The 26,319-nt window shown below is 35.3% G+C and overlaps 1 protein-coding gene across 1 annotated transcript in view; it reads left to right on the top strand.

Moving 5' to 3' along the window:
* The window catches only part of MED12L (mediator complex subunit 12L), a 161,612-nt gene that overhangs the window by 10,694 nt on the left and 124,599 nt on the right, over nt 1-26,319 (top strand). Inside the window, 9 exon segments of the mRNA XM_029283807.1 lie at nt 2,104-2,208; nt 2,845-3,036; nt 5,037-5,196; nt 10,251-10,420; nt 12,474-12,584; nt 14,165-14,434; nt 15,291-15,440; nt 17,234-17,333; nt 19,431-19,567. Of these exon segments, the coding sequence (XP_029139640.1) occupies nt 2,104-2,208; nt 2,845-3,036; nt 5,037-5,196; nt 10,251-10,420; nt 12,474-12,584; nt 14,165-14,434; nt 15,291-15,440; nt 17,234-17,333; nt 19,431-19,567 (1,395 nt within the window).

Below are 26,319 nucleotides of genomic sequence, written 5' to 3' on the forward strand. Positions count from 1 at the left end.
ATCACCCTGATCTCTGGGGGCAGTTCGTTCCAGAGGGTGGGAGCTCCCACAGAGAAGGCCCTCCCCCTTGGGGTCGCCAGCCGGCACTGTCTGGCTGACGGCACCCTGAGGAGACCCACTCTGTGAGAGCGTACAGGTCGGTGGGGGGTAGTCTGTGGCAGGAGGCGGTCTCGAAGATGATGTGGCAGAAATATTTTAAATGCTAAGCTGTGACACGGTTATATAGTTTTCACTTTATTTGCACGTGATCTCTGTTAGGCTTTTGCAAGCTTATGCATAGGGAAGGAGGAGGTCTTGTACCACTGATGGATATGGTATAAGAAGGATATATAAGGATATCTTCAACATTATGTCTGCATCTTTTAATTAGAAGTTCAGATGGGTTACAATGGATCACAGTTTCATCTGTACAGCTGTGCTATTGTTTAAACCAGCGGTTCTCAACCTATGGGTCGGTCGCGACCCCATTTGGGGTCGATCGACCATTTCACGGGGGTCGCCAAACAAGGCTGTCCGCCATTATTTTCCCCTTTTCCGGCGGGTGCCTTACCTCCCTTGAGCTGGGCCAGCTGGTGGTCGGCCTGCTCCGTCTCTGCCGCTTGCCAGCTACGCCTCGGCCGGCGCAGGGGGCGGAACCACGCATGTGCGGCGCTCCCGGGCAGGGAAAGTCCTCAACTTACGACCGGTTGGGTAGTCCTTGACTTACGACTGGTTTAGTCCTCGACTTACGACTGGTTGGGGGTCGCAGCATTAAAAAGGTTGAGAACCACTGGTTTAAACAGAAGGCTGGTGAATCTTCACTGTTGAAATGAGTTAGCTTCAAAACTAATGACCAGGATTTGAAATTTAGATCTCTGTTGAAGTCCAGAGCTTTTTTGTTGTTGAATTTTATGAGAATGAAACATAATATCACACTGTGTTAAGGCTAGTTTTAGTTTTAACTAAATTAACTAAAACTAGAAATCTAAACCTCTGTGGAAATTCTTAGTCATCCAGGTCATAGTTGTCTCAAAGGTGGGTTATTGTTTTTTTTTCTCAAAAGGCAACTGGACTGTTTTTTCTTCAGCATGAATCCACGAGTGTGGATTCCATCATCATGCTGAGAAAAGGCGTTCAGGTAAGACAACGCCCCTTCTTTGAGGAGGAAGGAGAAAATGTTTCCCTTCTCACCCAAGAAGCTTCATCAATTCTGATGGTGGGGGGAGGGAAGGATAGTGTCTGATAGAATGGTCGTGGGAGGGGGGGAATGGAAAGATAGTATTTCTTTGCAGTCATCTGGTCATTAGCACTCTTTCTAAGAGCTGTTGAGACCACTTGGGGGATTACCTGTGCCCTCAGTGTCACCTGAATCATGACCACAACCAATTGCACCCTAGGTTGTCTAATGATTTGTTTCTGTAATTTAAAATGCTGACTGAAACAGATGAATGAACTAACTGAAACAATAACAGAGTAAACCAAAATATTCAAATATAACCGCATAAATTGTCTCATTCCTAAGTGCCAATCTAGATAAGATCTTTGATTATTTTTTTCTTCTATTCAATCATGTTCAGTTCTTGGAGACTGCCTGCATTTGTCTTTGCGAGTTTTTTTCAGAAGTGGTTTGTCATTGCTTCCTTCCTAGGACTGAGACAAAATGATTGGCCCAAGTTCACCCAGCCAGCTTCATGTCTAAAGTGTGACTAAGACCTCATTGTTCACTAAGTTTCTAGCCTGATGCCCTAATTGCTACATTAACTGGCTTTTCCCTGGTATTACTTTAGGATAAAACAAGAAGTAGTAGAAGTGGAAGAAATGATTACCTATATGTTTAAGAACCCAGAGATTGTATCATTAATGTGTGAAATGGTCTAGATTTTTTTTAAAGTATTTAGATGACTTTGATAACTGTCAAATTTTAATTATTTTTAGATAATATAAGAGAATTGTGTATGAAATATTTATAACAAAAATTCATAAACAGATTTGCATTTGCAAAGAAAGCGTGAAATTATATCTTATACATAGCACAACAGAAGTTTTAATTCCTTAGTGAGAATCTGATCTCACTAAAATTTGGAACTGCTGCAAAACTAAGTTAACATTATACTTTATTTGCAGGATGAGCTAAATGCTGTGAACGTAAAACAAGGTTTCAGTAATCAGCCAGCTTTCTCAGGAGATGAACATGGGTCTGCTAGAAATATTGTTATTAACCCATCAAAGGTAAGTGCTTTTTGCAACTAAAAAGTGCTTCCTCTAAAGAATTTCTAATTTTGTATGCTATTTTACAATACCTTTATTGATTTGGTAATGTGTGTCTTCATTTTTTTATTTTTTAGACAGAAAATCTGTGTAACTTGAAAGTTATAGACACATAGGTGAATGCATGCAGGGTCAAAAATGTTGATTTCCTAATGCTGTGAGTGCCTTCAGTTTGAATCGAAACATCTGGATATATTGATTAGGCTTCATTTCTCTGATATGAGCCCTCGATATACTGATCAAGTATCTACTTTTACAAAAGATTTTTAATTAAAGTGTGAAAAAAGAAAATGTCATAGGCTTCAAATTTAACATTTGCCTTTTCTGGACAGGTTCTTTAACTGCAAATACCCTTTAATAATAAAGTTTATTTTTATTATAGCTTAAGAAATACTTTAATATTCAGAGTCAATAACTTTTATATCCATAATATCTATACCTGAAAGATAATGGGAGACCATTGTAGTTATTTAGATTATCAAATTTCTGATGACTACAATAGAGAATTTAGATGCTAATCTTATGAAGATAATACTTATTGTATATATTTTAAGTTTTAGAAAATGCTTATTATGTTTCTGTTTTTTTCCTTATCAGATTGGTGCTTATTTTAGCAGCATATTGGCAGAAAAGTTAAAACTTAATACATTCCAGGATACAGGAAAGAAGAAATTGCAAATAAACGCTAAAGACAATTACTGGCTAGTTACTGCTCGTTCCCAGAGTGCAATTCATACTTGGTTTGCAGATTTGGCAGGAAATAAACCTCTGACTTTCCTAGCAAAAAAGGTAAGCCATGGTGGCGCAGTGGTTAGAATGCAGTACTGCAGGCTACTTCTGCTGGCTGCCGGCTGCCAGCAATTCATCAGTTCGATTCTCACTGGCTCAAGGTTGACTCAGCCTTCCATCCTTCTGAGGTCCGTAAACTGAGGACCCAGATTGTTGGGGACTATGTGTTGATTCTGTAAACCGCTTAGTGAGGGCTGTAAAACACTGTGAAGCGGTATATAAGTCTAAGTGCTATTGCTATTGCTACTTTGAAGGTTTCTTAGCTATTTGGGAAAGCTATTTGGGAAAGGAAATTACAAGAGTTCTTGTTCTAGTTTTTACCTCTGAAAATCTCTATTGCCTTTTTCATTTCCTTTTCTCAATTTTTTTCTGGTGTCTTCTTATGTCTGAGCTGATGCTGAGCCAACTGAAAATGATGGCAACATAAATGATTTCTGAGGACTCATGCAAGTTTCTACAGCTGTTTGTGCAATGTATTACTTACGAACCTCTTGGTGGACAGAACAATTTTGTTCCTATCACTATTGTGCCGCAGTAATGAGGCTGGTGAATGATACCTTAATTACTTCTTGCAAGAGATTTAAGGAAAGGGATTGGTGGATTTTTCTCCTTGATTTCCCTTGTTTGGTGGAAGAACAACCACCAATCATTTTTGCTCATGTGAGATAGTGCAGAGTAGTGTCAGTTTGGGCAGATGCTTAAAATGCTAAGTTTAGTCACTGGTCAAGGTGACTAAGGGAGCTGGAGCACGAGAGAATGACTAATAAATGAGTACATTATCTGGCTAATGCTACAAATGCTGGCAACAAGTGGCCAAGGAATCGAGTTTTGACTCTGTGCTAGCTGTAGACAGATGTAGCCCCTGGGTGGCCATAGATATGTATTAGAGCAGACTTCTGGATTTTCACAGTTATGATTGGCTTGTACATAATAGCAACAATAACTGCTATGACCCTTTTATTGTCTGCACTGAAATGCAGTGGAAAAAAATGACACCTCATCCTCCAATGAGTTGTAAGTAACCATGATATATTGCACAAACAGATATTGAAGCTTGCATGAGTCCTCCGAGATAATAAAAAGAGTAAAAACTCATAAAAATGTATAGCTGCATGAAACCTCTTGTTGCTAACTCTGAGAAAGTTATGTTAGAATTTGTCTTTCACTAAGAATCCACAACTTTAGGTGCTGACTTGTTTGTATTGTTTCAGACTAAAGTAAACATACTGTGTGTAAACTAAAAAGGGAGTTTTTGAAAATAACAGGAGTCCTAAACACAAGAGTGGAGGAAGCTGACTTTTCAATATTTCATGAAACCTGATAAAATCTATTTCTTGTTAACAATGTTTAGATATTGTTAAGATCAAGCCTAGATTTCACTTAGGAGTGTTTACCAAGTCTGCATTAGTGGAACTGATCTCTTTTTCACAGAGCTTAGATGCAACACTTTTGAGCTTGCATCTTTAAGAAACATGACATTTTAAGGATTGGCATTGATGGGAGCTGTTAATTACGTTTAGATGTAAGAATAGTCAATGTGACATAATATGTAAGTTTACCGTATTTTGCCTCAAACATTTTTCAGAAGCAGTATATTATAACTATTATGGCTATTCAATATTATTTGAAAAAAAATGGGGAAATACGTTTGATCAATGAATAAAATATTGATTTTGCAGCAAGTGTGTTTTAAGCTCACGAATTTAAAATCAAGCAGGTTTTAATGGGAATAATAGACAATTTCATTTGATCCAAGTTAACTCTATATTATTTGAACCTATAAATTATTTTTGGCATACCAAAGAGCAAAAATTTGACTAATCTGGTACCAGTAGTCACTAACTTTTACTTTCTCAAATTACTGTCATTATTTTTTTCTACATATCATTTAGTTATTCCTTGATCTCTGTAGTTGAATAAAATTTTACAATTTGTCATCTAACAGGTTTAGAGTATTGTAACCATTTTTAAAAATTATTCCTCTTCTTTTTCAAACATAGGTCCCAATTCTCAGCAAAAAGGAAGATGTTTTTGCTTATTTAGCAAGATATTCTGTGCCACTCTTGCGAGCAGCATGGTTGATAAAAATGACTTGTGCCTACTACTCAGCCATCTCTGAAGCTAAAATTAAGAAACGCCAGGCAGCTGATCCAAATCTTGGTAATAAAAGCTGAATGAAATATCTTTTCATCATTAATGTACATTTTTGCACTGTTGTGTGGTTGCACTATTGTATGGAGGGTATACGTTGATAAGCTTCACTTTATCCTGTATGCTTCATAAACTACAGTAGGTGTCAGTGCAGTTCAAAAAACCAAGAATCATAAGCTTGTATCAGAAAATGACAAAAACAAGCTTCCGTTTCCTTTAGGTTCTCATTATTGATCAATGAAAATATATTTGAATTTTTAGTACAAGAGCAGAATTAAAGCAGAAGCATGATTAATGACCTACAGAGAAAATATAATTGCTTTCTTCCTGTTCTAAACGATAGACAAATAGGCTGTATCTATGAATGACTTTTGGTTTTTACAGTATGTACATCATTAATACCGTGTTTTCAAGAATGGTAGTTACCATTATTTAACTAGAAATTTAGTAACTGCATATTCAATTTCCCAAATGGATAACTCCTTTTATTTAAAATATTGATATTTGTAGATAATACATCCCTATCATGCTACTTCCTTTGGGGTAAACATTATTTGGAATCAAGAAAAGCAGTAAAAAATAAATCAAATAATTTAAGGGAATGGGGTAAAAAAATGGAAGGAAATACAGCTATGGCGAGTTTACATTATACGTATCTCTCCATATCTTTTTATACCTTTTCACTTGAAAACTTGTATTTTTAGTCAACTTATATTCAGATTTTTCCCCATTTGTTTAAATGTGGTTTCTGAAGAATGATATTCTGCCAACATCATTCAAGGGACTTGTTTTCATTAGCTTTTCCCCTTCTAACCTTGAGAGCTCACCTCACAGTAAAATTCTTTAACTTCTTATGCAAAGCACTTTTCCTTTTTAAGAGTAATTTGGAAAGCTTAAAGTAAAAAATGCATAATCCAAACCCCACAAAAGAAATACATCATACTGGCATTTAGCTTTTTAAAAAAATATTCTGATTGTTGCTGTTACTTTAAAGATATTTATACCTTTATTTTTCCACAAAGTAGATTCATTCTTGCATACTAACCTATTCTGTTTTATTTGTGCATTCATTCATTAAGTGGTGCTTAGTTGAATTTCATAACAAACATGCATATAGATAGAGTTTTCCTTACTTAACTGTTAATGTGGCATCAATAATTATTTTCAAATGCTTTTATATTATAGACTTTTGTCTTCATACTTTTTTGTTGGTGTCTCCAAGCAAATATAATTGGCTTGCAAAATATGACCTCTTATGTGTAAAATAGTTTTTCAACCTCGTGCTCTCCAGAGGTGTTGAACTATAGCTCCTAAAACAGTGATGGCGAACCTTTTAGAGACTGAGTGCCCAAACCGCAACCCAAAACCCACTTATGCATCGTCGAGTGCCGGGTGGGTGTGGCCCCATTGGCTGGGTGTGGCCAATTGGGTGGGCATGGCCAATTGGATGGGCGTAGCTGCAGTGGTAACGGCAGACTGGGTGGGACTAAAAAGTTCAATCAATTTCAACTTTGCAAGATCTTTTTTTTCCGCGAGAAGTTGAAATTGACTGATTGAACCTTTTTTTTTGCACACGGCAGCAGAGGCCTAAAGCAAAAAGGTTTTATAAAACCCAGCTGAAGGCCTAGGACTGGGGCAACGGTGCACGTGCCCACAGAGAGGGCTCTGAGTGCCGCCTCTGGCACCTGTGCCATAGGTTCGCCACCACTGTCCTAAAACATCTGGAGAAGAATAATGTAACGTATTCCTTGTTTCTGATGAAGTGGGTAGCTTTGCTGCTGTAAGAAAACTTATTTATGCTAAACCAAGATATTTAAATCATGGGTTGTTGAAAAAGCTACAGTGTTCCCTTTGGCATGTAATGTTATGATATCCATCATACTAAGCTGAAAAGAAGCCAAATTGTGCCTTAAGTTTTGTTAACTAAACCAGAGAATCTTCTAGTACTTATTTTGTTGTCATTGTCAGCCTTTCAGTCATGGCCGGTCCTTGGCCACTCTATGGATCAGCACTCTCCATGCCCCTCTGTCTCATACCGACTCCTTCAGATCTGCCATGGTCATCTCAGTGTCATCTTTTATAGTGTCCAGCCAGTGGCCCCTTCTCCTTTTTTCCAGCATGATTTTCAAGTGAGGCAGCTCTCATGACATGACCAAAGTATGACAGTCTCTATTTGGTGACCTTGACTTCAGGTGATATTTTTGGTGAGGTAAATAAATCTGGTACTTACAGCACTAAGTAAAATGCCAGAATACAACGTACTGTGGCATGTTTATTGATATAGCAAATGAAATGAATTCTAGTTTTTTTGATAGCTGTCACATTAAATTTCAGAGATACTTTATTGACTGATCTATAGATGTAATAAGACTAATTTATTTTCTTGAATGCCCAGAGGCATCATTTTATATCTAGGACTGTTTCATATCTGCTCTGTAATATGTTGATCTCAGTGAGCATCTCAGAGGCATGGATTATGAAAATAGAAAGGCTCACTCAGTAATCAGCAGGAAATAGAGTTTTGCTGTAAAGATGATATGTTGACAGTTTGATTTGAATATTTTCCCTTTGGCATGTTCTGTCTGTAACATTAATACAGCACTGCATAAATCTGTGATAGTGATGGAGGATTCCATTCTGAAATATCTGCTATCTATTGAAATGATTCTCTTAGTTTATTTCTCTAGTATCTCTTGAAAGAATAAAAAATATATATCATTGTATCTCTAAAGAAATGGAAATGTGAAACTTATCATTTTTACATATCATTTTTATGGAAAATGTAGGCTGGAAAAAAAGTGAATTTTGGGCTTGTAGGATATAGAAGCAATTTAGTCACCAAGACATAATCAACATTTCCCAAAGTGTTGCAGGTAATCAAGAAGCACTAAAAGATTATTCCAAATTGCAACTTTTCATGTTACAGAAGGGGAAAATCAGTAACTATATATCCAGAGACAAATATCTTAAGCATATTTCATTTCACTTAAATTATGCAAATGAAACAAATTTTGTGATTTGTTTTGACTCTACCCATGGGTTTGAGGAATACATCCCTCTCAATATACCACATAGATGTATGACCTTCAGCTAATAAAAGCTGTGTCAAAATAGCTGAAAAATAAACTTTGTAAAGGTCATTTCTGAAGCATTTGACCCTGTAGAAATCTTCAGCTCAGCTATCATGTATTTTAGTGAATAACATCTAGCTTTAAATTCTACGGAATGAAATTAAAATGGTATATTTAAATGTAACTACATGTTATGTATTAGATCAGGGCTTTTCAACCTTTTCACCCATTGTACCACTTTTAGGATATGGCAATATTCGAGTACCACCAGTCGCCTAGCAAGGTGTCAAAAACCTGACCAAAAAAAAAAGAAGGAAAAAAGTGATAAAGTACAGGTAGTCCTCGACTTACAACAGTTCACTTAATGACTGTTCGAAGTTACAATGGCACTGAAAAAAGTGTCCCCTAAGGCACAGCCAAGCAAGACACCTACCTTCCCGCCTGGCATCACTCTCATTCCCCTCCCCCGCTACCACTTTTCTAGGATGGTCGCGTACCACCTGCCAGGTGCCAATGTACCACAGGTGGTACCCGTACCACTGGTTGAAAAACCCTGTATTAGATAAAAGGAGTACCTCTGGTTTAAAATATGTTTGGGGATTAAAACTGCATTTTGGAAAAGATTCAACATTCCTGAGCTGCATTCTCCTTTTATAGTACATGATGTGTAGGTGGAAGCTGATTTGAGAAATACAGTAAGAAAGACATGCAGATAAGGAGGAGAAGGAGAATTGAAGTTGTTTTGTTGAAATGGATGTTATCTTGAATATTAAAATGGATTATTCCACATCTCTTGTCACCTGAGTTCATATCACTGGGGTTTAAGCAATCAAAATACGCAGTGTTAACACTGAAATAGAATCTTAAAATAATACGCTGCTCAAAGTTGTGTTGCTGTCCTTTTCTGAAAACTGTAAACTGAGTTGCTCTCAAATGTATAATTTGAATCCAGTAAAATGATCTGGATTGCAAATAACAGATAATCTGGGTCTTCTTGTTGCCACTCAATGGCTATTTGGAGTTTTGTAGCTCAGATAATAGCCACAAGATGGTGAAAAGTGAATAGCTATAGAAACCTAAGAAAATCCAGGGGTACATTTCTAAGCAATGGGCAGCCAGGTGTCACAGTTCAGCAGCCTAATGGATCATAAATGAAGATATTCAGAATCATGTTTCCAAGTGCAAAATGAAATTTGTTTCAGCGTTGTATGCCTTAAAGCTCCAGCCTTCAGGTCTATTCTGTGTTCAGGAGCAAAGACTGGTTCCTAAGCAGATCTGTGTGTGAGGGAGATAGATACATGTTCCCTGTAATTGAACAATTTCTCACTTTTTGATCCTTTGGCGGTAGTTTTTGAGGCATCTGCTCTTGTGAGGGCTTAGAATCTCTCCTTGGGCTCAACTGTTGAAATATTGCAAAAGATAATCCTGCTCTGAAGTCTGTATGGTTTGTGTTAGAATCAGATGAGGACTCCTCCAGAGTGAGAGAAGAACTAATATTAATTTCAAAGGTAGTCACTTATTTTGCATTAAGAGTCTCTTTATGTAAAGCGCATAATCAATTTTGGATTTAATTTCCCAAAGTGATGCAAATTATTTTCAGTTGATGACTGGATACTTACATGGAAATGCTTGAAGAACAATTTTTATTCTCACATGAATTATCAAACCTGATTCGTATCAAAGTGCAATTCATTTCTTCTTGCTCAAAAAACATAAATGTGATCCACGAAAACAAGACATTTGCAGAATAAACTTCCTTTAGCAAACTTTAGTACTAGCTTGCATTCTTTGAAATCACTGCAGTAAAGAGACTGTCATGCTAAAAGTCATTCAAACTGAATTCTGGTAGATCTCCTACTGATCACTGTTTTGAAGATTATGGGTTTGTGACAGGTCACTTGAGTGTAAATTAAATTGTGATGATTTTTTTGGTTCAGTTTTGTCATTGAAGAAAAATGAATATCAATGATTACTTAATTTGTGTCTCTATAGAATGGACTCAAATCTCTACCAGGTACCTAAGAGAACAATTGGTAAAAATTGCAGAATTTTATCACACGACCACAAGCCAAGGCAAAAATTCCGTAGTTGTGCCTCGTGAAGTGGAACAAGCTTTGAAGCAGTGGGAATATAATGAAAAGTTGGCATTTTATATGTTCCAGGTAACCTTTATTTATAACGAAGCAGGATGAAGTTCTATAAAGCAGTACAATGTGATTCTAGTTTGTTTTCAGTCTCCTTGCTCATAATGTGTTTAGTGTCTGACTATATTAAAAATGTTAAATACTAGTAATTAAAGCCAGTCTTATTTCTAGCTAAATAGTTCTTTTGCTGTTACCATTTGAAATATCCAGAATGAAGAAATGTAGAATTTAAAGTAATGCTAAATAACAATAGTAGCAATAGCAACATTACTGATTTGCATTTGCCATATGTCATTCATCATCTCATGCAATGATCAGAATCATTGCCCTGACCACGAATTATTTATATCTGCATATATATTTATGTGAGCAGCTATAAGGAATGTCAGATTATAGTGAAAAACACGTGTGTTAAACGTATTCGATGAAGACTTATTAGTCAGATGATTCAAAATTAAACAATTGCAAAAGAAATATGAATTTACTGTTTTAATCAGTCCTCACTTTATGGCCATTCATTCAGTGACTGTTGAAACTTATGATATTGATCACTTGTCCTCAGAGTTATAGCCATTGCAATGATCTCATGGTCAGTTGATTAGAATTCAGATGCTTGGCAGACCACCTGCATTTACAATCACAATGTGTGCTTCAACTTCTACCCACTTAACTCCCTCCCATCTCTGCTCAGTTGGCTGCCCTGCACTCTGTTTCCCCTGCCACTGGCTTCTGCCATCTCTATGACCCTGCACTCCATCCTGCACCCTCACCACTCTGTACTCTCTTGCTGCTCACTGAAAGGCCTGGCTAGGCACAACTTAGCAGCAGGAGAAGGAAGATGGTGAAGACAGCTGGGATGGCAGAGGTGCAGGGGCAATGGAGTGCAGTATAGTCAAAAGGCAGAGTTGGGTGTGGGTAGATTGGGAATTTAAGTGGAAACAAGCATAGCAGGACAGGAGAAGCATGAGGTCCTGTAACAACTGCAACTGGGACCACCAAAACTGCTTTCACTAAGCAGCGTGGTCACATGATGTTTCATTTAAGAACTGCATTGCTTAGTGGTAGAAATTCTGGTCCCAATTAGAGTTGTTAAGTGAGGATAAATGGTGTTAATTGATACGTAATGATATTAAAAACATCAGAAATGCCAAGACTGTGCATCTTTAATGAAAAAGAAAACTATACTCGTTGCAGAATAAATAAACCTTGTACACTTGGAGAAAGATGTACCTCTGTAGGATTATCCAAAAATTCCATCCTTTCATATTCTTCCCCAGAAAAGGGAAGTATAGAGCTTGTTTAGCACATATTTACCACATTTTGGGTACACACTTAGTCTTTGCCAAGGAGAGAACAGTTAAAATATACTACAGCTGGTAGTTCTACATAACAAATTGTAGAAGACGTCTATTCAGACTTTCAAACATTTAGTCCATTTCTTCTCCCTACCTTGTTTCTGCCTTCTCTCAGAAGAGAAAGCATTCTGTGCCCATTTAATATAGCCACTCCATATTTAGCTACACTTATATCAGTAAGTGCATAAAATGATTTTTCAGTGTAAATAAGAAATGAAAAATCAGACTACAAGAGCATTCCCCTCTTAAACAAAAAACTCTGCCTTTTCTATTTTCTTCCTTGTTCAATCGCTCAGCTTCATTCATTCTCCCACCCAGTTGGGTGTTGTTTTGGTTAATGCTGATCTCTGAGCATTGCATTTCACTGAAGTAAATCTACTGGCTTGCTCTTCTGATTCTTGTTTGTGAATGGTAAGTTTTTGGTTTCATTAGCACCATCACAGGAAGAATTCAGTTGATACTGGAGGATGATAATGATCCTATGCAGTCATTTCACATCTTTAGGTTACTGGTATGCAACTTTTAAACTATTAATTTTAAATTTTAAAAATGTTTTGTAATTTATCTAAAATGTTCAAATGTTTATATGTCAGTTTTGTGACATTAAATTTTGTGGCATTTATTCTTAACTGACATCTTAAGCAATGAAGCAGTGATATTCTTGTTTTCTTTTGGATTTGGGAATTTCTTTACATATATTTCTAAAATTCATTAAGGAAGGAATGCTTGAAAGACATGAATATTTAACGTGGATCCTGGATGTCTTGGAAAAAATAAGACCAGCTGATGATGAACTTTTAAAACTCCTCCTCCCACTAATGCTGCAGGTACAAAGGATAATATAATTTGCCACAGTCTCAAAATGCTCAATCAGGTGATATTTTCAGAATTCAGTATGTTAAACGAAGTTTATCTTGTTTATAGTTGTATAGGTTTCATTGTCAGATAAGAAATCAAATAGCACATATAAAGAATAACTGCCAACTTTCAGTCTGTCAGCTAAAATATCTGCCTCTCCTCTGTAGTTAATAGTTTTAAGGCTATGAAAGAAAGACTCAGGTCTCAGATTCCTAATACATGGAAATATGTTGATTCTAAAATTAAAGGTAATTCAACTTCTGGAGTTGTTGCATCAGTACTAACTTTCACCTTAGTAAGTCTTGGTAAAGAGAACTCAGTCAAATTCACGCCTGCAAAAATTTACTTTCAATTCATACATCTACTAGGGCTTGACATATAGAATAGAATAGAATAGAATAGAATAGAATAGAATAGAATAGAGCTGGAAGGGACCTTGGAGGTCTTCTAGTCCAGCTCCCTGCTCAAGCAGGAGAATCTATACCATTTCAGAAAAATGACTCTCTAGTCTCCTCTTTGGTCAGTTTCCAACCATTGTTTTTTGTCCTGCCCTCTGGTGCTTTGGAGAATAATTTGACCCCTTCTTTGTGGCTGCCCCTCAAATTTTGGAATACTGCTATCATGTCACCCCTGTGACATGCATACACCCCTTTTCTTTAGACTAGCCAAACTGAAATCCTGCATCCATTCTTCATATGTTTTAGTCTCCAGGCCTTTGATCATTTTAGTTGCTCTTCTCTGAACTTTTTCTAAAGTCTCAACAGCTTTTTTGTAGTATGGTGACCAAAAATGGTTGCAGTATTCCAGGTGTGGTCTTACTAGGGTTTTATAAAGTGGTACTAATACTTTGTGTAATTCTATGCGTCTGTTTATACAGCCCAGGATTGCTACATCATCAATAGATCTTGTGAGATTTCAGGCAAGAATGCTGAAATCTTGCGATGTTTTTTAAAAAAAATCTGGTAAGATTTGGCCTATTGCTTACATATTCTTATACTGAAACTCATAATAGTGACTGAGAAGATTCCAGTCCTGATTTTATACTATTTAACATTTTAAAAGTTTATTTTAGAACTCACACTTTGATTTTTGTTTACATACCATACTACTGATTCTGTCAGTATATTGCTTTTTTTTTTTATCCCTGAGGCTTAAGGTTTCCATATATCCCTTAGCATTCACCAGATTTCCACCCCCCCTAAACAAGACAAAATGGAAAACACAGAGCTTGACCATGGTGGGAAGGGTCTGGGACAGAGATGGGCCTAGAAAATCACATAAAAGGTAATGGAGGTCCTGTGGCTGCTGTCTGCCAACTCTGATTTAGGAGAGATGAGTTTGAAAAGTGGTAGTTGAAAAAAAGATCTGGCAGACTCGATACACCAAACACTTCCTAGTGTGAGAGACTGGAAGTCCTTGGAAGGACTTAAGGCTTGGCTTGGGATGTTTGGGAATGCTAAAGAAAGTAGCAACAACTGGGTGGGGAATTCTGATGTACATTTAAAATGAATGATCTGATGATGATTTTTTTAAAAATAATATCTTTCAGTATTCTGAAGAGTTTGTTCAGTCAGCCTACCTGTCGCGTCGCCTTGCTTATTTCTGTGCCAGACATGTCTCTTTGTTGATAAGTGACAATACTAACCTCATAGCTGCCCACTCACCTCATATTATTATTGGACCAAATAATCCTCCTCTGGCAGCTCCCAGCTCTTCTACAACTGGTACTGTAGTCAATCCTGCTCAGCTTGCCTGTTCAGAATTTCTTTCCTGCCCCCAACACCGCCCTCTTGTTTATGGCCTAAGCTGTATGCTGCAGGTAAGTGCATGCTAGAGAGGAAATTCTGAAATAACGTTCATTGGCTATATTTCATAGTTGAATAACATTTCTCTTTCTCTTTCTCTTTCTCTTTCTCTTTCTCTTTCTCTTTCTCTTTCTCTTTCTCCTCCTCCTCCTCCTCCTCCTCCTCCTCCTCTCTCTCTCTCTCTCTCCATTTAAAATATCTCAGTTAAGCTTTAATCAGGAAGAGATTGGAATTAAAATAGTATTTTTCCTGAGAAATACTTGGCAATTATTCCTTATTTTCTAGCAAGGCAATTCTTTTCTTAATTTATAAAATAATCACATAGCTAGAAAATTAGAGTAAAAGGTTTAGGGTTATGCTCATTCATGGTGACTTTTTGTAATGTAGTATGAAGATAATCTTAAATGGACTCCAGACCATGGTAGAGGACAGGAAGGCCTGGAGGAATGTTGTCCATGGGGTCACGATGGGTCGGATACGACTTTGCAACTAACAAGAACAACATGAAGATAATAATACTAAGCATCTGCTTTTGTTTGTTGTTCATTTACTCCACCAAAGTCTGTAGTAAAAGTGGTGGAGAAAAACAAGTAGAAGCTCTGTGGTGGTGTTTTTTTGGTAGGAGGGGGAGAAACAGTGGTGTTCTTTTTAATCTTTAATTCTAATTTTTAATCCAATCTGATGATTTGCTTCAGTATGAGAATCTCTTATTCAGAGCAGCAAATGTTTAACTTTTAAAAGTAGCTTTTGAGCTTTTGTATTTTGAACTGTAGTATGTTACATTCTTTTTTACCAAGAGTTTCTTTGTTGGTTTCTGTAAAATTGAATAATCTAATGACATGATTTAAGTTTCTCTGTTTTCTACTTCAGACTATAACTCTCTGTTGCCCAAGTGCCTTGGTCTGGAATTATTCTACAAATGAAAGTAAAACCATAAATCCTGGCTCACCTTTGGATTTACTTCAAGTTTCTCCATCTAGCTTACCAATGCCAGGAGGAAATTCTGTATTCAACCAGCAGGTAGTTTTTACTTGTATTTCAAAATGTGAACAATCTGCTTTGCTGAAAAATTTAATAATTATGTCTTTTAATGATTGGCTTTACATAAGTAATGGCCATATCTCCAATCATGTATCACCTTTCCCTGCTTCTTCATTGAAGAGTCCATATATTTATATAGGAAGGGGGGGGGTAACAGTTTTCTTCATGGGAATATAGAAAGGTAGAAAAAAGAGTGTAATAAAAGTGTTAAAATGAACTTAGAATGTTGGAATATTTATATAAAAGAATACACCATATAAACATGTTTAATTCTCATGGCTGTGATAATACCATTTCACCAATGTTGTGCATACATCTTGAATCTCAAATGCAGTGGAATGGCTTTGATTGGTCATACGGTTCAATGTTCCATACCAGTTCTTTACTCTTTCCAATATTGACAAGAGTTGTATAAATTTAAGTAAAATAATAAATAATGCACATAAGCTGAACCATTTATAAGAGATAGTAAGCATCTTTAATATCAGTGCAGTTGTATTCCCCATTAAAGTGAATGTCAAAATGTTTGAAGATATCACCTTCCATGTTTTTTTTAAATTAAGGCAGTAGCTTAATCCTAAAATATCCTAAAGCTTTTTCTGCAATAAAGACTTTTGCTCATTCAATTTTAATAAAGTAGCTCCATGACATCATCACCACCATCATCAAACTCTTGTTATAATAGTTTTTATGGAGACTGAAGAATTGAATGATATGCTAGACACCAGTACCTTACCAATTTTTTTTCTGCTGGCACCATTTTAGCTGTTTTTTAAAAATAAGTTTAACATTTAACTTGTTCTTTTTCAAATAGAAAAAAGCATTAAAAGAATTATTAACATAGTTTTGCAGCAGACTATGAAGAAGGCATGTCAATTAGCCAATGTAAGTGACTTACATGAGGGTCTCCCCTAATTTATCTTCTTAACACGAATTGTTTGAGGTAAACTTCAGCTGAATGAGTCACTGAACCAAAGGCCTCAGCAACCTTCTTGTCTGAGTGAGGATATAAACTTGGGTTACCCGCTCAAAGCTGAAAACATTTACTATTTCACTGGGTTCACATTGATAGTTAGTTGTGTATTAATAATTAGTTACACTGATACAAACATTTAGAGCTCATAGTACAACTTAGCCTACCACAAAAGATGGCTATTTTGAGGGTAAATGAATAGATATCATATACATTTCCTTGAACTCCTAGAGAATAGGCAGAATATACAGTAAATGTAATCAATGAATAATATTCGTATTCAAATATCTGAAAAATATGCAGCCTTTCAAGTCATTGTGTTTTGATTTTTATTTTATGCTATTTTCAGCAATATTACAATAATTGCACTATACTGTATATTTCAAAAGATTTAAAAATTGAGCAGTTCTATGGAATATTGAGATGATTAGTCCTGCTCTGTCTTCACAAATAGTATCCTGTCGATAATTCTGAGCAGAATTTGAGGAATACGTTCTTTCCCTGAACTGTTGAAAATAGATTTCTTTCGTTGCTTTACAGTAGAGGAGTAATGATTGGTTAAAAAATAGTGTCTTATTTTTCAAATGCTAATGAATTTGATTAAAACTTTCAGGAAGATGAATGTTAAGGACTTTCAGTTCAAAAGGCTATTTTGTTGTAACTTACATGAGTATGTTGCTTTCCTGTTTTCCTGTGGTTTATCTATACTTATTTATTTTTCAAATAAATGCTTTGGCAAAGGTAGCACGTTATGTAGTACATTATGTCTTATATTCTGTAATGGTTGCTTTCTTTACAGGTTCGTGCAAAGATTTTTGAAGTAGAACAACAGATAAAACAAAGGGGCCGTGCTGTGGAAGTACGGTGGTCATTTGACAAGTGCCAAGAATCAACTGCAGGTAGACACCAAAATGGATTGTAAAAGCCATAAAGCTTTATGGACTTGTATTTCATCTAGTGAAATTCATTGACTTTTAAAACTAAGTGGTAACTGCGTTTTAGTTACCATTTATTGCTTTTCAGTCTTGGATTAAAGCCTTATTCTAAATACGGTATATTGATGTTGTCCACTTGAGTGTAGAAGATGCACTGATATGGAAGGAGTATGTTCAAAAATATTTGTTGCTACTTTTATGCCAGTTTTTAAAGTTTCTCAAAAACAACCCCATCTAAAGATGATGAGTCACTGGATATGAGATGGGTGGCAAATAATTTTTCTAATAAATAAATAAAGAAGCAGTGATTGCAATAGTAAAAATATATGCAGTTGTTATTACTATTATTATATACACAACAATGTGAAATCACAGCTGCCAGTTCTTTAGCTCATGTTGGCCTTCATACGCATGAAGTTCTTCCCAAATTCTACACACTTGGGAAGTTTCACACAGTGTGTGGTGTAGTGTATGTGTGGATCCATGAATTTGAATATCACACTATAATGATCTAGATGCTGAATGCAACAATTCTAGCCCTGAATAATTAGTATCAATACTTAGTTTATTAGACTGAGTTATTTATTTGTGCAAAAAACATCATTATGATAATTCATCATCATTCAAATAATTTTTTCTCACTACTTGGCAACACTTTGTTAAGAGGAAAATAACAATGCTAATTTGTATGGTGCTTCTCCAGAGGTTGTTGCTCCTCACCAACTTTGTCTGAGTTTGGAAGATAAGATGGCTCTGATTTGAAAGTGTTGGAGATCACAAGAAACTCCAGAGCTTTGGGATAGACTTGGAACTTGAAAGAAAACATCTCAGAACAAGGCGGTGGAAATACTTCTGTAGTATTTCCAAAACTGCATGTGCACATGTGCGTGCGCACACACACACACATTCAAATTTACTCACTAGGAGTTGAGCTTCACTCAGAATCATCTTTTTCCCCTTCTTTTTGAGGGAGGCTTGCTTTAAAAGTGATACTTAAAGGTGGTAATTTTTGCTTATGTGTATGTTGAAAAATCAGTGGAAAAAAAGTCTATTTTCCAAAAAGAAAAAAAATTATGAACTTCTGGCCTTGCCTCTATATTTTAATTCTGCTTATTGACATATTTTGGGAATCGTTTTGGAACACTATGACCAGGTTATTTTTGGAAAGATTGTTTTGATGTAAGATGTGAGATCCCAAAAATCACAGCCTGTTCCTAAAAAAAAGAGGAGAGAAGTCTGGGAACATATCAGTTTATCTTTCTTTTTCTTCCTTTGAAAAGTTATAGTTTCCTTTGGTAAGCAGGCCAACTATTTAAAGGATACATTTTGTTCTATTGTTCCAGTAGTTTTATGTATTTTCCCAAGAGATTTTTGTTCCACATTTCACAGTCAAGCCTCATGGTACTTTCACATATAACTGAAAATAGCAGAAATATTCTTTCATGTTTTAAGTCTACAAAACTTTTCCATTTAAGCTCATCCAGAGAAAATGTGTTTTCTGCAATCAACTGATAAGTTTTTATCACTTAAACTGAATAGACACTCACACTCAAATATTTATGTCATTAATGCCATTTAAAGTTTTCTCAATGTTTGTGCAAGAATCTACTCAGTTAATGGTCTTAGCATCTTTAAACTTTCTGTAGTATAGCAACTTTCCCAATATGGTACCTTTCAGGGATCTCAGACTCCAAATCCCATTATTTGGCCATGCTGGTTGGGAGTTATAAGATCTGTAGCCCAAGAGACCTGGTGGACACCAGAGAAGCTTACCTTATAGATTTACTTGTGTCTAATAAACACTACGAGTTTTATAGCTATCACTGTAGCAGTTAATTAGGAGATAGAGAACTCTTAGGGTAGACAAAGGGCTTGTGGGAGAGAAGTTAGTGATAAGGAAGACACTTATGAAGGAAGACAGTATGGGAAATGGAGATCCATAAAACAACACATAGGCAGCTCCCAATCAATACCAGTTTTCTTCCAACAAATTGTAATAATTTTGATGTCACAACTTGAATGTACCATCATTTTTTTCTTTTCTGTTTTTTCTTTATCCAGGGGTTACTATCAGCCGTGTTTTGCATACTTTGGAGGTTTTGGATAGACACTGTTTTGATCGTTCAGATTCTAGCAACTCAATGGAAAGCCTTTATAACAAGATTTTCTGGGGAACCCATAATAAGGATAACCAGGAGGTATTTGCATTATTCATATTCATTTTTCCATAGTGTTTAGTTATTATATTCTTCTTTAATATATTTGCTTCAAGTTTGATTTTCAAATTGTGACTGTATGAATATAATGTAGTTTTCAAGGTATCAATTAAGGTCTGAGGCAATTTTTCAGTGTTGTACTACTTCATTTACATTATGTTTTGTGATCCCAACTTGTCGAGAAACTACATTTTTGATCTGACAATTGTGTACAGAAATGTCAAATGAGCAGCTGTGCATATAACAACACAATGAAAGTGTGTTTACATGTTTCCAGAAATGATTTGTTTCTGGCTGCTCTTTCCCATTCTTCTGGCACTCAAAATAAATTTTGTGATGCTGATTCATTGCTGAAACCAAACATTTATATAAACAACTGTACAAACCATTTTTATAACACTGCAGAGGAGTATATTTTTATTTTCAAAATTCAGGTTAACACTAAATTTACAAGGTTGAATATTGAATTGAATCTGTTCCTTTTATTTAGTGTTTGGATTTGATTGTACTTATATACCATATTTTGATTGAAGGACATTTCTGATCTGCTTTGATAAAAAAACAAGACTAACAGCAGCATCTTTTCTTTTTATTCTCATTAAGTTCAACAAGGCTTACTGTCTGGTAGTTGGAAGATGTACTTCTGAGAAACCAAGGGGAGATTTGGTCACAATAAAAGATACACATTCAAATATAGGATGTATCTTAAAAGATAGAATAAGGAAATTATTGATTTCTTCCTATAGGCAACAGGATAATAGTTTGGAAAAAACTAAATAAGATCAGAAGTGGTTATTACAGTGTGTGCCCTATTTCCCCAGAGATCTGTTAGCCCCAACCCCGTTTGCTTTTTGCAATGCATTAAATGCACAAGCATTTTTGGCCAGATGAGCTCCACTGGCTAGTTGTTTAGTCATTGCTTCAATAATTGTATTAGAATTTTTTTTTACCCCAAGGATATAGTGTATTATGGTGTCTATTTATGTTAATTTTTTTTTACTTTATCTTTTGTATTTCATCTAAAGTCACCTCATGAATTGGGCAGCTATTTCAGTGGTATGAATGTATGAAAAAATAACTAAATTAATTAATATTGGATGGGACACTTCCAAGAGACACCAGGGCTGAAAGCTAGACTGGGAAAGAAAACTAATAGTCCTCTGAAGATAAGCTCAACTCTTCACATTTATTTATGAATATTATTTGCATTTTAAAAATGTTCAAAGCAAATTCAAAAGCCTAATAATTGTGTTGTTAATATTGATGCATGCTTATGGTTTAATATTCTAACTTATGTTGTGCAATTAACTTGATAACAGTGGAAGAAACAAAAATAGATCTGTAAGTAGATATACCAAAATCCCTCAGTATAATATTTACCACAAGGGTTCATTTATTCAAGAACTGCAGTAACTAATGTTATTAAAGGAAAGGGAAAAAGAGCACTGTTTTGTAGAACATCTCACCAGTAAATAGTCAGGCTACCATGCTTAGAAATCTTAGTTGTTTTCTCATGTATATTTCCCATTGTCTTGGCAAAATTGCATATAAGTTGAATGCTGCTTAAGCTCATACAGGTAGTTCTCGATTTATGACCACATAAGTGGGACTGGAATTCTGGTCAGGATGGTTATTAAATGGATCACTACATGACTCTGTTTGATTTTATAAGCGTTTTTACGATGGCCACAGTTTTCCAGTTTTCCATGCTGGAAATGACAAAAACATCATAAATCATGGTCATGTGAGCTGCAAGTAGTCATAAGGGCAAGTTGGTTGCCAAGCACCCGAAATGTGATCATGCGACTGTGGGGGATGCAGGATGACATTTCATGACAGTTGGAAGTGCTTTTCAGGCCATAAAGTACCCTTTCCAAGACTCTCATAACTTTGAACAGTTATTAAGGAAATGGCTGTTAAGTGAGGACTATCTGTTGCTTGCTGATCACCCCTAACATATATTATTTCATGATTCTGAAACAAATAGGAAATAATTGGTTTCTCTTCTATGCTATACCAAACTATTTTTATTGTATTTCCTGGCTTTCATCTATCATACCAAATTTTTTTTTTTTTAACTTTTAATGGAGATAATATGTGTAACTCAGGGTTGGACTGTGGGGTTTTGGTTATCTGCAAAAAACAATATCCCAGTCAAGGAATTACCAAAGGAAAGCCACAACCCCATCAATATTATCAGGGCCCTGCTACTGTATATAAACAAGGAGCAAAGCCCCGACTCATTAACACTGATGATATTACCTAATCAGGTAATGAAACGTCTACCAGCAAACAACAAAGACCTTAATTGATTTGTTGAGCTTACTAAAAATATGTGTATTCACTTAAAGCCTTTAGCTTGCAACTGACAGAACAAATGCTATAATTGTGTATGTGCTAGTGTTGACTGGCTGCAACTGCACAAATTGCCAATTCTTGTCAGCTACAGAGGAATAACATTTTTAGAAAGTTGTGATAAACTTTTCTGGAATACATGGTCAAAAAACTGTAGTCTTTGACAATATTGTTAGCTGGAAAATCTGTTTTTCATGAGCCTTAATGTCATGTAACAGATGTAGCACTTTTCTGATATTATATTTTGGCCATAATGACCACTAAATCATGGTTCAGTTGATCATGGTTTATTGAATAAGTAAAATTAACTTACTATTTTGTATATACCTAAAATTTGAAAAATTGCATCTGAACCACTAGATGGCAGTTTATTTCTTTATCAAAAAAGAGCAAAAATGTTACAGCCTATCTTCTTTTAAAGCTGGACACCTGTTAGAAAGACATGAATATCTTTCATGCTATTCTTTTTAAAAATAGTTTTTGTCCTTTCTTTCTTTCTTTCTTTCTTTCTTTCTTTCTTTCTTTCTTTCTTTCTTTCTTTCTTTCTTTCTTTCTTTCTTTCTTTCTTTCTTTCTTTCTTTCTAGCAACTTATTGATTATAGTTGAATTTTTATTCAGTTTGAGCATATAAATTTGCATATACAAGAGTAAAATTATTTCATAATTACAATGAAAAACAGTTAAATTATTTAGACTGAAATATTGGCAAATTGCAGTAAAGTCTACAAAAACATCTGCGTGACTAAATTTATTAAAAATAAAAGCTAGTGTTCGCTGATGTAAGTTAAAAAGTGTCATTTGGTTAATGTGCGCAGCCATAGAAAAATAATTAGATAAATAAAAAGTTACCTTAGCAGTATGATTTTACTGTTATTTAATGTTTAGTTTGCTGTATCATGGAGAAAATGTATTTATGGGGTCAGAAAGTGTCAACACTGGGCACATAATCACATTTTTGATAATGAAAGTTGTATACCTTTATCCTTGTAAGGAAAGCCTTTGCACATAAGATTTGCAAACAAAAAATTGGATTATTTTAGCTTGTTAGAGATGTATTTTAATTTTATTAATTATACAACATTTTCAAAATTATGCAGAATTTTTTAAGAACATATCAGGGCAAAGCCAAGTGTTTTGAGGTAATATTTGTGACATGGTCATAAACATAAGTTGTGTCCTTTGTGTTTCATGTTGTGGGAGAATAACGTTTGGAAGTTTTAAGAAATAAAACTTTTGGGTAAAGGACAGAGGGAACTTATTCACAGCAACCTTTATCCCTTCTCTGCCTGCTGACTATTTATCAGAACAAGCCTTGAAAGTTTTCCAGTGAAGCCCTTAATAAAAAATATCTTATTTAGCACTAAATTATCCATGGGTAGCAAAAGGTTCAATTCAGTCAACATCACAGTTTCATTTAGTTGCTCAAAGCCATGTTTTGTGTTCTCTTGAACTCTGCTCTTTAATACTTACCCTTTGATGTTACTTTTCATCTCACTTTGTGGAGAAGATATCCATCGTCCTAAAGTCTGCTTTCATAGACAATTCTGTCTACTGTCTACACAAAAGCAATTTATTTTGGGAAATCAGTTCTTAGTGCTATCTTTTGTTGTTGAGAAAGGGACTGATCAGAAACATTTGCCTACTTGCTTAGTTTGCTTATTTTCCACTGGCTTGCTGCAGTTTCTCTCTAACTTTCATTATTCATGATATGTGATATCAGTTCATGCAAGGAGCATTAATGTATACATTAAGCATGCCTCAGCCTCAGCCAGAAGACTAATATAACCCTCCTAAACAAGCTGAGTTGGAAGAAAGATTCACGTCATACATCTTGTTGTCAGCAGCTGAAATTTTTAGAAAGGCTAACATAGACACTGAGTCAAAATGAAACATGTTCTTAAAAATAAATCCACCCCTTTTTTTTGCCCATTTGGAGTGAAAAACTGGACTCTCACTCTTTTGGAAATGAATAAGAAAGCATGGGCTATCAGGAAAACAGTTGGGAAGGATGCCTGCCCTAAATCCTTATTCCACAAGAGCTGTGCTAAAAGATAATTAGAGGATCTTCATTAACCATTTTCCTAATAAGAAAAGGGCTAACTGAATAAGGAATAATGATGGTCTACTTATTCTCTTTCCAGTACTGTACAGTCATATTCATAAGAACCACAAATGAAATTAAATGAAAAATATATAGTCCATTAATATAGATCAAACGAATAGATGTGCAGATAGAGAAAATATTCAGCAGACCAAATTATATGTGCCATTGTTTGCCCACTGAAATTCATTTGCAGGTTCTATCCCTGATACCATATTTCCTAGGAGTTGAAATCCACAAGTCTTAAAGTTGCCAGATATTGAGACCTCTGATTTAGACTATTGAGTCTTATCTTCTGTTCAGTGCAAGGATCCAAATTAAAGCATCCTAGACAGATTGCTGTCTAGCACCCATACTTAACTACATCAAATCCACTATTTTGTATAATTGTTTCCATTGTTGAATTGTTCTTACTATTAGAAAGTTGTTTTCTGACATACAATTGGTAGATTAGACCCATTATTCTATGTCCTGAACTTTCAAACAAAAGAGAATATGTCTTTGAATCTTGATCTCTATCCAATTGTATTGGAATATTAATGAGTATTCTTTTTAAACTAGTTAAGCATCCATTTAATTTTATCCCATGCAGGCCACTCATGCTGAAATACTGGATCACATGTTTTATTGAAATCAAGCTATACTATGTATAAAACTTCCTTACAGTCTGGTAAAGAAATTATTTCATCCAAACATGAGACAAAGTTGATTTGGCAAAATTTGTTCATAACAAATCGGTGTTGACTTTTTTGGCTATCTGATCATCAGCTAATCTAGCAATTCTTATTTTTTCTAAATCCTGGCTTTTATTATACACCTTAGTTCTTACATAAGAACTTGTGTTTTCATATCTTTTTAGTCAGAATTTGGTCAAATATGGCTGCAGCTCCTGCCTTATTTTATCATGCACTACTATCAGCTATGGCTAATCTACATTAGGTTAGTATTGCTGGTTTAACAGATGAAGTTGTCAGTTTATTGATGTACTAATGTATTTTTCAGCTGCAAAGTGTTTTTTGCTTTAGTGGATCTGTGGTGGGTGATACTTCAGTAAAAGGCCGCAATAGCACAATCTTAACCTCTTCCTGTCATAGGAGGCGGTTTGCTGATAAAATTTGGTTGGCATAGGAAGAAGATATGCTTTGCTTAATAAAAGCATTGCAGCCGTTTTACAACAGAATATTATTTAGCAAACTCTAAATGGCAAATTAGAAAGTTGTCTGCCAATCAGAAGATAGCATTACAAATATGCAGAACAGAATGAAGTTTTCGGAAAATTCAGAAATAGCAAGGAGAATCCTATTAGTTGATTTTGCTGAATTGTATGAGAAATTTTGACTAAACTAAACATTAAAATTACTAGAATTTTCAGTTGATTTCCTGTTGTAAAAACTGAGTAGCAAAGGAGAGATTGCAGAGCTGTGAAGCAAAAAATAATGCTGAGGATTATTGTAAGATATGAAGCTGCAGCTTTTGAAATTTACTCTTTGATGCTTGGGTTGACCTTTGGGTTTTTCTTCTGTTTTTGTCAACTTACATAGCATTAAAAAAGAGCAAGGAAATTGGTAACACATATCTTACTAAGAATCAGCAACACACATTTAGTTTACTTGAAGAGTTTACTACATATTAAGAGCCAAGATCTTTTTAATGTAGGATGCATTTACCATCCCACAGGAAGGAACCTTTAGCAAGCAGACTTTCAGATATTAAATGCCCATGTTTCAATAGCTTAAGCTAATTTCACTTTTTGCTATGATTCCATAGAATTGGGAAGTTGAATAGGCTTTTTTGCTTTAAGCATCATTGAGCCATCAGCTTGTCTTTTTTCAATTTCATAAACATGGCCATAAAAGGTATTGAAAATCTTCCATGCATAAAAGAATTGCGTCAAAAGGTAACCATACTAGTCTTCCATTAAAGTTCTTGAAATCTGGGTTAAAATGATATGTAACATAATTTCAGTCATCGATACAGTTTTAAAAATGATATTCTACAAATTTCTGACTATTTGTATTAAACTATTGGTAAGCGTTCAAACATTATCACACATTCGTTTTTAAATAGAAAATGTAATTAAGTTCATGTAAACATTTACACATTGGTTGCAGAAAGTCACTGTTGTTATTCTGAGTTGCTTAAGAATGTTTAGCTTTTGTGAGGCAGAACAAGGTGGTTTTTCTTATTTTTGCTTTATTTGTGCTACTGTCCACCCCCCACCCAGTTTTCTGGATCTCTGTTAAACAAGCAAGGAATTTTTACAGAACTGAATCCAGCC

Source organism: Protobothrops mucrosquamatus, unplaced genomic scaffold, assembly GCF_001527695.2.
Source record: "Protobothrops mucrosquamatus isolate PMUCROS unplaced genomic scaffold, P.Mucros_1.0 scaffold237, whole genome shotgun sequence".
NCBI lineage: Eukaryota > Metazoa > Chordata > Lepidosauria > Squamata > Viperidae > Protobothrops > Protobothrops mucrosquamatus.